At 31.0% G+C, this 13,420-nt stretch overlaps 1 protein-coding gene across 2 annotated transcripts in view; it reads left to right on the plus strand.

Annotated features, from left to right (window-relative positions):
- Nucleotides 1–217: 217 nt before the first annotated feature.
- LOC129944413 (probable chitinase 10) overlaps nucleotides 218–13,420 on the plus strand; it is a 68,442-nt gene continuing 55,239 nt past the window's right edge. The window contains exons 1-2 of one of the 2 annotated variants that reach the window (XM_056053820.1): nucleotides 218–1,068; nucleotides 1,231–1,307. In XM_056053820.1, the coding sequence (XP_055909795.1) occupies nucleotides 1,305–1,307 (3 nt within the window). In that variant the 5' untranslated portion in view covers nucleotides 218–1,068; nucleotides 1,231–1,304. The remainder of the gene's footprint in view (nucleotides 1,069–1,230; nucleotides 1,308–13,420) is intronic. The other variant, XM_056053819.1, reaches the window with a different exon arrangement.

The raw sequence follows: 13,420 nt of genomic DNA on the forward strand, positions 1-13,420 counted from the left end.
TCGGTGTTGGCGTCGTCGTGTCAGTTGCCTGACAGTTTCGCCTGCCAAAGAGTAGTTCTTGTACTCAAAAGCCTCTGTTTTAGGTACGAGTATTATACTCGTTGACTCTGGGGATTGTTAAGTAAATATAAGTTATGTATGGAAGGGGCAGCAGCAATAGTAGTTTTATGGGTAAAATTCTTCAAAAGTTTCTTCAAGTTTGTGTCGGTCTTTCGTCTCGTATGGGTTAGCAATACGGTACATGGTCTGGACTGATCGTACTATAGTCTTAATCGTCATAGCTCATAGTAGACGTAGACAACTGACTCTCTTGTTTTCTTTCTACCATTAGTTTGTTTGACGTTAATATTTTTGTTGTTGTTGTTATGTGCTTGTGCCCCAATGGATCGATGGTAGTTGGAAGTTGTATAGTATCAACATCAAGTCGAGTTGAGACTTGAGAGACTGTTTTTTTGTGATAGTGTGTCGTTTGGAGTAGGAGGAGGTTTGAATTTTGAATTTGTTACCATTTTGGTTGTCGGCATCAACAACTAACTAAATCAGTATCAGTAACCTAGTCCATCGAGTGACAACGTTGAACGGCCTAGTGATTTGGATTAAGTGAGAAATAAAAAAAAAAACGCAGGCACACTGTGTTCTTGCAAAACAAGTTAACAAGAAAAAAAGGGACCAGCGAAACGAAATCGAAAGTGGGACAAAATATTTCATAGAAAAATAAAAAAAAAGAAATAAAATAATACAGGACCTTAGATACTCTCTTGTGGCACACTCAAGCTAAATAATCAATCGTGCGTGTAGATTTCAAATAGTTTTTTTTTTTGTGGAAAAGTGTTTTTTCTCTCGTAAGATTAGTGCATTTTTTTCTATTTTCTTTTCTTTTTTTCTTCAAATAAAAAAGAAGAAAATATAAAAATCGTATCGAGATAGTTGATTGAAGGTAAAATAAAATAAAAAAATAAGATTTCCAATCTAGTGATTGGAAAAAGGAAAGTTGAAAAGAAAATCCAATAACTAGTGCGAGAAAATTAATTAGAGATCTTTAAGCAAGTAGAAATCATCAACGTTTATGTGAGCACGGATTTCTAATTTAATTATTATTCATTTTTTTTTATTTTCATTTTTTGTTTTATTTTATTGCAAATTTATTACGCGTTGTGAAGAAGATTCGTATTGGTTTTTTTTCTTGTTTTTTTTTCGTCACTGTGAACTAACAAACGTAATTTTTTTCAGTATTGTGGATATACCAGTTTTGCTGAGAGATTTTTATCTTTAGTGTGGATTTTGAGAAAAATTAATTCTTAAAAATGGTAAGTGTTATCTTCTTGAATTGGAAACAAATATTTGTCATGTTTTTGATGGTTTTAGTTTTGTAATGCAAAGAAATTGAGCAAGGACATTTTTGTACTATCAATAAATTATTAAACTTAAATTATTCTTTAATAAAAAAGAATATCTAACAAACTTAATACGTAATTGAAAACTTAGGACTCGCAAGAAAATGTTTTAGGGATTAAAAAATAATATGGATTTAATTTGAAAATTGTCGATTCCCCAATTATATTTGTCTGTTTTTCTTAAGTCATTTCTTAAGTATCCATAAAAATTGACTTTGTTCAATAACAATTTCAGTTTTCAAATATACATTCATGCAAACATTAAACGGCTCTTCGTAATTATGATTGTTTGTCGTTGCCCAGTTTTTTAAATTTTATTAAATTCCCGACTAAAAAGAATAATACTAGCTCCTTAAAACGAGCACTTTCCATTAAATAAAAAATGCTTAAAATTCTTGCAGGAAATAAAAGGCTGAAGCTTTTTTATGGGTCTAGTATTCGTCTCCCTGTTAAAGAACGAAATGAACAATTGCAAGTCTGTTTTACATCGCAGCAAATAATATACAATTTTGAGGATCTTGAAGTATCTGCGTAGTGAGTTAGAAAATGTGTGTTGTTAACGTTAGTGAATAATTTCCTTCACTTTTCAAATTTAAGGCAGCTTCCAAGATATATTCACGTAATTCCTACAAGAAACCAAAATAAATAATCTATACGAAACTAAAAGAAAAAAAGTCTAATGGATACGGGCTTGTTATTTTAACATCATAATTTTTTTTGTTGACTTAATATTAAAATTGATGAAGAATCAAAATACACATAAAACTAAAACAAAATTGCTTATTTTATAAGGACGTGTTTTATTTTGACAACCACAAACTTAGAATCCACAACAAATGTTAAAGTTCAACAAAAAAATATATTCACCTTATTTGGCTTAATGTGATGCTTAAGAAAATGTTTTGCCTGTCTGATGCATGAAAAAAGGTACATTGGGAACATTTGTCCAAGTTTTATTCATATCCCACAAAAAATATTCAAATTTTATTAAATTAAATTGAATTAGGCGTCCTCTAAATTAGGAGAACTGGTTCTTGGGTTTAGTCTTTTTTTCTTTTTTGATGACCGCAATTAGTTAAATTTAAAATATTTTTTATATGAAATTTAATTAAATTTACCAACCTATCATTTCGGTAATTTGTTTTTTTCATTGAAATTCATAAATTAAAAAAAAGAATTGAGTTAAATTCGTAATTCAAACTAAATTATATGGTTCGATGCTCAGCTCTTTTGTTTGTAGGCATGAAATTAAAATTTGTTTCTTCCTCTCCTTTTTGAAAATCATCCAATTTTAATAAAAGTCCATATAATATAATACACACATTATCATTCAAAATCAAGTCAAATTATATCAGATTAAGCAATCATAAAACAGCGAAGAACATTCCCTTTCTATTGTCCTCAAGACAGTACAAGTTTGCTTGGTTATTTCTCATATAACCGCAGCAGGCCGCAGGGCAATCAATTTTTCAGACATTCAAGAACAAGATATCAAACAAAAAAATTGAGAAATAAGACACAAATGTTAAGAAAAAATAAAAATTTATACTTGTACAACTAAACAACCAAAAAAAAAACTATAACATGAAAATAACTTGAATCAAAAGGAGGAAAACCACTTTACAATCGAACTTATAAGAAATAAATATTCAAAAACAAAAAAGAATTAATAAAAAAAGAGCATAAAACTGTACTGCCTTGAAAAAGCACAACCAGCTTGGGCGGTGGATAGTATACCCAGTTGTTAAGTCCATACGTACCTATATTGTTAATAAATATGTATGCATATATCTTAAGTTAACTAATGGACTGCACCTGTACATTCATATAAATTTAAAATTTCTGTTGTTGCACGGTTTCGTTTGCGTAAAGGTATGAGTGAATTTCTGTGATCAATATCTATATTTTTTAACAATCACTTGTCCGCGACGACGGCAATAAGTTTGCTGCTTTTTTTGTTTTATTGTTATCTGTTAAAAAACAATCAAAAATCTTGATATTGTCAGCATTAATTTTTCTTGGCTGGCAACACTTAAAGATTTGTTGTTATTTGATTTAATAAGAGTGACAAATTTTAGAATTTAAGAATAGAAAGGTTATGATAAGAAATAAGTACTTTTTTGATTTAAAATGTTTACTTTTTTTTATTATTGTTTAAAAAATTTTAAATGAGGACCAATTAACATTACGAATATAAAGTTTTAGTTATATCGCTCCATTTAAGCAATAAAACTTGAACAAACAATTATTGAACACAAACTATTCACTGATATGAAGTCTTTTATCACAAATGACATCCAGTCACTAATTTGACATATTGTTGCAAACATGACCACTTTTTTAAGTCTCAAACTAAAACCAATAAATTATGTAAACGTATAATTTTATTCATGTCAATTTTTATTATTTTGATGATAATTATTTATTATGTTTGTTCACGGAAGTTATATTAGCAAAATTAGCCAAATTAAAAACGAGCAACATCGAATTTTAAATAGATTCAACATTATTATGTAAAGAAATTTTCAAAATTGGCATCAAACACAATAGTTTTAGTAAAATTATATTGATTTGATTATTGTTTTCATTTTTATTATCCCTTTTTGTTAAACAAAAAAAAAAAAATTAAATTGAATTACATAAAAAATCAACACTGTTTGTGTGTTGAATGAAAAGTAAAACTTGTAATTTTGTTTGACTTTCTCAACCAAAAAAAAATATTAAATTAAGTTGCATGTATTTCATGGATTGATGGTTGTTTTCTTGTCAATAAACCAAAGAAAGTTGTTCCAATTGCATGTCAGTCATGATTAAAACAATAAATACAGAAAAAAAGCCGAAACAAAATGAGTTTTTAATGAATTTATCATCATTAACTTTGTGCGATTCATTAGATGTTTGATGTTTCAACAAATTACATATTGACTAGAAGCAAGTTTCACTATCACAAATTGTAAAGCTTTCGATGAAAGTAAGAGTCTTTCTTAGAAGTTTTATGAATATTCATAAAAATGTTAACATGGGTTTAAATAGTATCCTAAAGTTAACCTAACAAAAGATTATTTAGGCAGGTTTATGGTTTTTGATGTAGCTAGAAAAATATACATATTTTATTGTTAACAAAGCTAACAATATTCGCAAGACAAGGCAAGAAGAATTAAATCATTTGAATTATGGGTTGTTTTCTGAACTGAATTTGGCAGGACTTTAAATCTTTTTTTTTCTATAAATCTGAAATAATTAAAGTTTTGATCTATTTATTTTTTAAATATTCAAAACGTGGAATGAATTTAGTGGTATTTTTAAAGTTTTTTTATTTTTTTCAAGTTATTTTGACTCAAGTCAATAATATGTATATTCTTTCATGAGATATATCATTTGAAAAATAATTATGACTTATTTTAAGTCCTTTACTTTTCGGTTCAGCTTTTTGTAAAGCAATCTATTTGTAAAATTTTAACATCATAACTAGTGTCAATATTTGTTAGAGAAAATTATTATTAAAATGGTTGTTTTTTTAATATTATTCTCGGTTTTATTAATCATATACAAAAAAGTGTAGGCCAGATGTCAACTTATTCTTTTCAAATCCCTTTTACGCTAAAGCTTATAGAATAGAATTTAATTCAAGTTCATGGATTCACTCATTCGTGAGATATTTAAGTTTGTTGTTATCTATAAAAGTTGTTATTTATAAAATAAATTTTATTTAATTTTTCTAGTCAACATTTTGAATAGATCTTGAGATACGTCCGATGGAAAAGTTTATAAAAATTTCTTCAAAAATATGGCATACAAATTTCAAGAAAATGTTAAAATTTTTCAATTTGACAAATTGGACTTATTACAAATGTTGGCAAAGCCTTTTATAAAATATCCCACGGGCACATACTCTTTAAGCTTTCTACTCTTGGCTTTAAACAGATTTTTTTGCAATAGATTTGTTCGCTTTAGAGTAAATACGCAAATGTGGCCTACTTGGCTAATATGGTAGCTTGCGACGGTATTTGCCAAAACGGAAGCCAAAGCGAAAAAAAATTTAAATTTTCTAAAGGGTTTTAACATTAAATTTTTAGTTAAATTGGCAACTTCTTTTTTAAATTAAATTGTGTTTAATATTTTCTTAACATGTGTGATATCATAATTAAAAAAAAAAATAATACCATTTATATATATAGCCCACCCTGGGCCATATTTAACACCAGGTGGGCAATGTTTGCGCAATTCTTTTAATATGATTTATGAAGTTCCTCTTAGTTTTTGTTTTTAGCTTCTTTAAGTTAAAGTTTTTTTAGTTAAAGTTTTCAAAAGCCGAATTAAAAATGTTTTGTTAGAATGTTTAAAAAAATATATGAATGAGACTTAAATGTATGGTTTTATTTTAAAAAAATGTTAAGGGTGGGCCAATTTTGCAGGACTTATTCTACATGCGCTCTCTCCCCTTTTCTTGATGCATTTGGCGTACCGCAAGGTTGCCAATTAGGTCATCTTCTTTTTATCCTCACTTTTAATGATATTATGCTGATTTCTAAATATTCCCATATCGCACTTTTAGCTGATTACACAGTTTGTGACAGTTTCCCAGCCTGTTGTAAAAAAAACTGCTTAGATCTAAATATAAACAAATTCCAGTGAATTCAAAAGTTCACAAAAGCGAGTACAAACTTTATCCCGTCAATACTTTCTCCATATCCAACCCTTAAATGAGGTTATTTGGGACTTTGGGCTAATATAGAAGTGAAATAACACTTGATGCTCATTCAGTACTTGGCTTTTAAAAAAATTAGTCAAAGGAATTTTCCAACCTTGCGTTACCCGATCTCACTATATCACCTTTGCACATCCCTTCCTTGAATATGTCTCTCAAGTAGGGCCCTCTTACCAAGGTATTCCTATTTTAAGAATTGAAAGCGTTCAAAGACATTTCCTTCGATTTTCCCTTCAAGGCCTACCATGACTTGATGCCTTGATCCTTGCTTCATATCCAGACCACCATACATTAATTAATCCCAAAATTCTCAAAGAACGTAGACAGATATCTGATATCTTGTTTATCCATCGTTTGCTTTCTGACCCCATTAACTTCCTCAATACTTATAACTCCATCTTCCTTAACACTAACTGTTGTAATTTGAAATAAACTCATCTCTTAATCTTCTCACCCACCGCACTACTTATGGCTTAAATAAAGTATGTGTTCACATGCTACGGAATGATAATTTATATAAACTTTTTTTGGTTTTAATGTTAGCCCTTCTTGCTTAACACATCGTCTCCAAAAGTGATACTTTCACCAGCCTCATCCTTAGCTATAAGTTTTAGCTAAATCTTCTATACTTACTTAATTACTTGCTTAAGGTGGCGCTACAGTCCTATGTGAACTAGGGCCTCACCCAACAAACGTCTCCATCTAGCTTGGCCCTTAGTTGGGTGAGGTCACTTTCCACTTGTGCGCGCCACTTAATTCTGGGTCTTCCTCTACTGCGCGGTCCTATGGGTGTGGATTCGAAGACTTTCCGGGCCGGAGCATTGGTCTCCATGCGCTCTACGGGACCCAGCCATCTTAATCTTCGAACTTTTACCCTTCTGGCTGAGTCTACGTACAGCCTGTACAGCTCGTCGTTCCATCTTCTCCTCCACTCCTCTTCGATGCATACGGGACCGTAGATCACATATTGGGTGTGATCCGCTTTTGTCATAGTTCAAGCTTTTGCACCGTTTAGCAGGACGGGGATGATATAAGGTTCTTATGCAACGACATTTTGGTCCCTCAGCCCATAGAAACTGCGGTTAACAAGAGTTATTCAGAGGTTAATCTCAGCGCTGGTGTTGCCTTCTGCGTTTACAGCGAAGTCTAGGTAGACGAAGTCCTTGACTACCTCTAAGTTACGTCTGTCGATGGTGACGTTTAGACCAAGACGTCGATATTGTATGTCCTTTCTTGACGATAGCATGTACTCATTAAGCGTTAAACCAATTTTTGCCGCCTTTGCCTCAACAATCACAAAAGCCCCATTGACATCACGCTTACTTCATCCGATTATGACAATGTCATCAGCATATGCTAGTAATTGGACAAACTTTTGAAAGATAGTGCCTCTAGTGTTGACGTGTGAGCTCTGCAGTATTCTTTCAAGCACGATGTTAAAAAAATTACATGACAGCGCATCACCTTGTCTAAAACCTTTTTTGACATCCTGTACAAACTAACGAGTTTAGCAGGGATGCCAAAACTAGACATGGCTCTATACAGCTCGTCTCTGTAGATGCTGTCATATGCGGACTTGAAATCGATGAAAAGATGGTGGGTGTCGATTTGGTGTTCTTGGGTTTTTTCCAGGATCTGCCGTAATGTGAATATTTGATCGACTGTGGACTTTCCTGGACCACACTGATAAGGACCTATCAAGTTGTTGACGATGGGCTTTAGACGTTCACATATTACTGCAGAGAAGATTTTATAGGCGATGTTAAGCAGACTGATTCATCTATAGTTGGTGCAGTTTCGAGGGTCTTCTTTTCTCAGGATCGGGCAAACAATACTGAGGTTGCATTCATCGGGCGTGTTTTCTTCCGACCATATCTTACATATAAGTTGGTACATGCTCCTAAAAAACTTACCTATAGCTGCTTTAAACAGCTCGGTATTCGAGCCATCCCCTCCAGCGTCTTTATTAGACTTTAGCTTGGATATGGCAATCTTTACTTCGTCTAAGTTGGGAGGACGAGAGTTTTGGCTTTCGTCGTCTATGTTGAATGGATCGTCTAAACAACTTTTTAAAATGTTAGGCGGAGCAAATAAGCACTCAATACTTGACACATTTAAAATTATAACTCTCTTGGATAAATATTTCAAGTGTCGTCAAGTCTCATTTTTCAATCAAAGTCATTAGTGAAAACGTTGGTTATTACGAATAGTTTTTAAGCAATTCTTTTTAATCAACCACCATTTAGGCTTTAAATTTATAATAAGTTGTTTCAAAAAAAACTTTCCAGAAATCTTATTGTTTAACTGGACTTGAAATACTTAATAACAGATTCAAATCAAGTTTCAAAATAGGTACATATTTTGTTTTCTTCGTTTCGTATCTTTAATTAAAACTCATTTCTTACAGACAATTTATTGAAGTACGAATTCACACCGTTATCTCTGAAACCTAAAATGGTCTTATTTTATTTAATTGAAAACGATTTTAAATGACTATTTACTAACACCTACAATCACCATTTAATCGGACGTATGACGATCAAAAATTCTATCGAAAAGGTTGTTGAGCTTTTTAGTACATTCGAGAAAGAACAAAAAGAACTGGTTATCTAAAATATTAGTTAATTTATTAAAAAAAAAGACTTGTTTCTCTTATTTTGGTAATACTTCCATTAAAAATGCCAAACAAACTAATCAAAATTTTTTAAAAATTGTCGTGAAACCTTTTAGAAATCAAATTCAGAAAAAAAGTATGTATAATATCGTTTCTCATAAATATTTAATCGAAATTTCAATAGATTACCTACTCGTAGAAATTAATCTATGATCAATAAAATAAAACTCATAAATTGCATTTAACTCTGATCATAAAACTAAAAAAAGCTAAAACCTCTTTCTGTCATAGCGCGAATCAAAAGTCCGTGAGTTGATTTAGTTATGCGTTTTTATTGCAAAAAAATAAATGTATCTTTCTGTCTGCTGGCTAAGTGGCTGGCTTATTATTAGGTATACTTAAAAAACAGGAAGTAGTTATTCTTGAATTGTGTCGTTTGTGTTAATATTTTCTTTTATAAATACGCACAGACAGTGGTATAAGTCATTGCAAAGGAAGTTACCAACTGTCTAAGAAAGATCAGGTTGAGGTATATACTGTTTTATTGCAAAACGCAATAAAACAACAGTGTTGAGCTGCCATGCAGCACCACCGTTCGTCGTCGCCGGCCGTGCCGGCCAAGTCAAAACGTTGCTTCATTTATGGGCAATGCAATAAACTTTTATCGTAACAAGGTCAGCCGGTTGCTCAGACGAATGACAATTTCAACAAATATCACAAGATGTTAAGAAAAAATAATACAAAACAAACAAACAAATTAAAACAAAAAACAATCCTCAGAAATATCAACAGAGAAGTTATAAGTAGTATAAGCTTGAAAAAAAGATGTCATAATATTGTTGAAATATACTTAAAAATGTCAACCGTTATTTTATTTAATAAAATGCAAGATATTCATAAGCACCAACAGAAAAACAAATACATTCTCATAAAATTAATTATAAAATTAACAAGTTTTACCGAATGTTATTCAAGATTGATTGGTTGGTCAAGAACTTGTTTATAAGACCTTCAAAAATACTAAATTGACAAAATTAGAATTTAGAACTACTCAAAATCTTAACCAGGTAAAAATATAAATTTAGGAAAAGTTTTGACTTTTAGTTTATATGAAAAGAGGAAATGCATTAAATGATTTTTAAAATCTATATTAAGTCTTTCTTTCGGAGTCTTAACCTTGTAAGTTGTGCCTTAAGGGAAAGAAAAGAATCATAGTATCATTAGAACGATTTAGAACGATGACATTTGTTTACATCAAATACAAGGTTATCCTTTTTGAGGTTTCAAAAGTTAACGTTAATAAAACACATATAAAATATTTTTGTTCATGATATTTCTATTTTATTATAAGGTTTGGACGGTGACATTATGTGTGAAACACTACATCATCTAATTGATTCACACGCGAATCGTTGCAAGCATCGATTCGTTTGAGGTAATTTTCAACCACTTTTTGACACATATTACCGGTATCTCAGCCATAACTTGACGAATGTTGGCTTTAAGGTGCTCAAGAGTAAAAAGTTTATTTGCATAAACACGGACTTTCGCATAGCCCCACAAAAAAAGTCCTGCGCTGTCAAATTGCATGATCTTGAATTCCAGTTGATATAGCCACGATGAGAAATTACACGGAAATGTCATTTGCAATAAAGCCATATTCGATCGAGTTGTGTGGCACCGTTTTGTTGAAACCACATATTTTCAAGTCAAATTCTTCAATAGCAGGTAAAAAAAGTCTGTTATCATATGATTATAACGCTCCGAATTCACGGTCGTTTCATCGTCGTTTTTTAAGGAGAAGCACGGTCCAATTACACTTACGGACCAAAGAGTGCACCAAACAGTGACTTTTTGTGGATGTAATGGCCTCTCTTCAATTACTTGAAGATTCTCAGAAACTTAAATACGACAATTTTGTTTATTAACATACCCACCGACAAAGAGTAACAAATGTGCTTCGTCGCCGAAGAAATTTTTTTTCGAAAAATCGCCTTCCACCCCCTGTTGTTCAAGCACCCATTCAACGTATCTACGAAGTTGTGAATGGTCGGCTGGCTTCAGGTGTTGTGAGACCTGGAATATATATAGATGTAGGTGTAGATCGAAATGAATTATGTATATTCCGTTATAATAAGCATTTCGTATTGGTAGCTAGCTCTGACAAATTTGACAAAGTTCGCCGAATCTGATCCATTTAAAATTTCAATCGTTTCCTGTACTGATAGGGATGGTTTACCAAAGCATAATCTTCTTGGCTTCTTTGACACACACTGATGAAATGAAAGCAATCTTCTTCAGCTCTCAAGTTACTTAAATTGCAAAATTGGTCAAAGGCTTCCGTTGTGTGGTTTTCCATTTAAATGTAGAAGTTTTTGATTAGGGAAATATCTTTATAGGAGAAAGAATCTTGGAAGTAGTTCTTGTCACACAAATTATAATTAAGCTGGCTATACAAAATCTGCTCTCCGATTGACGGGTATTTTCAATCATCTGATTTCGGTTAGATTCTTCTAGTTTTTGGATGATTTCGTAGAACTTCGTTTTCATCTGAACAATATTGCTCAGATTGATCTGAACAACTTCTCCACAAGAAGTAGCAATGTTTTCCCATGTCCTCATCCATCAGTCCTTATTCCGAATTTCGTAGAGCATCATTACCTTACATAACCGAGTTTCCCGTAGACCAAGCACTTTAATTACATAATCAGCCTGTAACTTTGACTTAAAGTAAAAAGTTTTGGCAGGGTTTCTGCTGATTCGGATAACAAAAGAAGATCATTAGCGTAGAGCAATACATTTATTACGATACTCCCAATTCGGACACCTTGAATGTGCGTAGCTATATCATTAATAAGAACAGCAAATAGAAGAGCACTAAGTAGACAATCCTGTTTTACTCTAGTAAGTGATGAAAGGGTTTTGAATATGTTTTGCCATCAAACACTGGAACTTCAGTATTTTGTACAAACAACGGATTATTTGGATTAATTTTGTTGACGCTTCAAGATGGGAAAGTTTAAAAAATATGGCATTTCGATTCACCAAATCAAATGCAGATTTAAAATCGACAAACAATGTGTATACTTTTTTGTTTCTGGCTTGAATGCTCTTACTATTGATGTTAAAGTAAATATGTGGTCAACCGTCGAATAGTCCTTTCTAAAGCCTGCTTGAACCTCTGTAAGAATGTTGTTTACTTCCACCCAATTTTCAAGCCTGTTAATGATAACACCACAAAATATCTTCGCAATGACATTCATGAAGGATATGCCTCTGTAGTTTTTAACTCCATTTAAATAACCTTTCTTATGGATTTGGAAAATTATCGATTTTTTAAAAGAGGACGGCACATCAGAATTATCAGAGATCTTATTAAAAAGCGCATGTGGATGGTTATAAAAAATAGGGGTTGCATGCAAGCCTTACAATATCTGTTACCAATCCAGTAACTCTTCAAATTTCTTCACAATTTGCCAATTTCTTGGGTAATTGAACGACTGCTCTTAAAGCATGATATGTTACTATGGCAGAATTACCATTTTTGTTGTAGGTTTTAACAATTTGTATGCGTTGTGCAATATTTAACGGATCCATTTTCGTAAATGTTATATTTTGAGCTGATAAAAAAATTGGTTTAACAACTTAGTTTGACAGATGTCCAATTTAAGCCTAATACTTTGTTTTTCTAAATGTCCCAGTTGGAAATAATGTACAATTAAATAAATTTAAACTAACATGTTTTGAGGTTGCATAAAATTGGAATGTATTACATAAGCCAAAGAAAAGTAAAACATATGTTAATTTAGTTCAAGTTCTTAGTTGCGAATTTTCTAATCACTGTACTTTTAAATGGTAGAAAAATGCAAATTGAAAAACATAAAAAAAAATCCTTAATAAACTCTTGTTATTTATAAACCTTCTATAATTAAAATCAGGCAAAAATATTGTCTTAACCTGTGATAAACAAAAAAAAATAAAAAAATTATTAGATAAATCAGTAAAACTACAACAAGTTGTTTTATAACTCTAATATCTTGATACAAAAGAATCATGTTTTTGACATTTAGTCTGTTTCATTATTTTGTATTAAATTAACTAAAACTTTACAAAAAAATTACACAATACACTGCTATCAAATATTTTTAAGCAAAAGTCGAACAAGCAATGATTGTTAACAATTTAATTAAAAAAAATAATAATTTAGTAAAAAAAAAACTTAAAAAAATATATAAAGATAAATAGATTCACTCTTCAAATATTAAAAATTTTTAGTAATGTAATAATATAATTAATATTTTTAAATTGTTATACAATTAAATCAGATAAATATTTTACTTTCAAGAGCACCAAGAAGAATTTACTATTTTTTACCCGCGGCTACCTTATAAAAACCATAAAATATGAAATAGTTAATTTAAATTATTAGCAAATTAAAAAACACATAAATTTAAGTATTTCTTAAAAAATTAAATATTTATTTGATCTAATTTTATGAATAAAACAAACAAACTTTGCAACATCGAAAGTGTTAAAAATGTATAAACACACATATCCCTTAAGGCATATGAAACCCAAACAATCAAACACGAAAACGAAAAGAGAACTAGGTTAGGTGGTACAATAAAATTATCATATTTTTAACATTTTGAATGTAACAGCCTTGAGATTTATATTTCTGAAACCCCATCAACAAACTAACAA

The sequence above is a fragment of the Eupeodes corollae genome, chromosome 2 (genome assembly GCF_945859685.1).
Source record: "Eupeodes corollae chromosome 2, idEupCoro1.1, whole genome shotgun sequence".
Classification (NCBI taxonomy): Eukaryota; Metazoa; Arthropoda; class Insecta; order Diptera; family Syrphidae; genus Eupeodes; species Eupeodes corollae.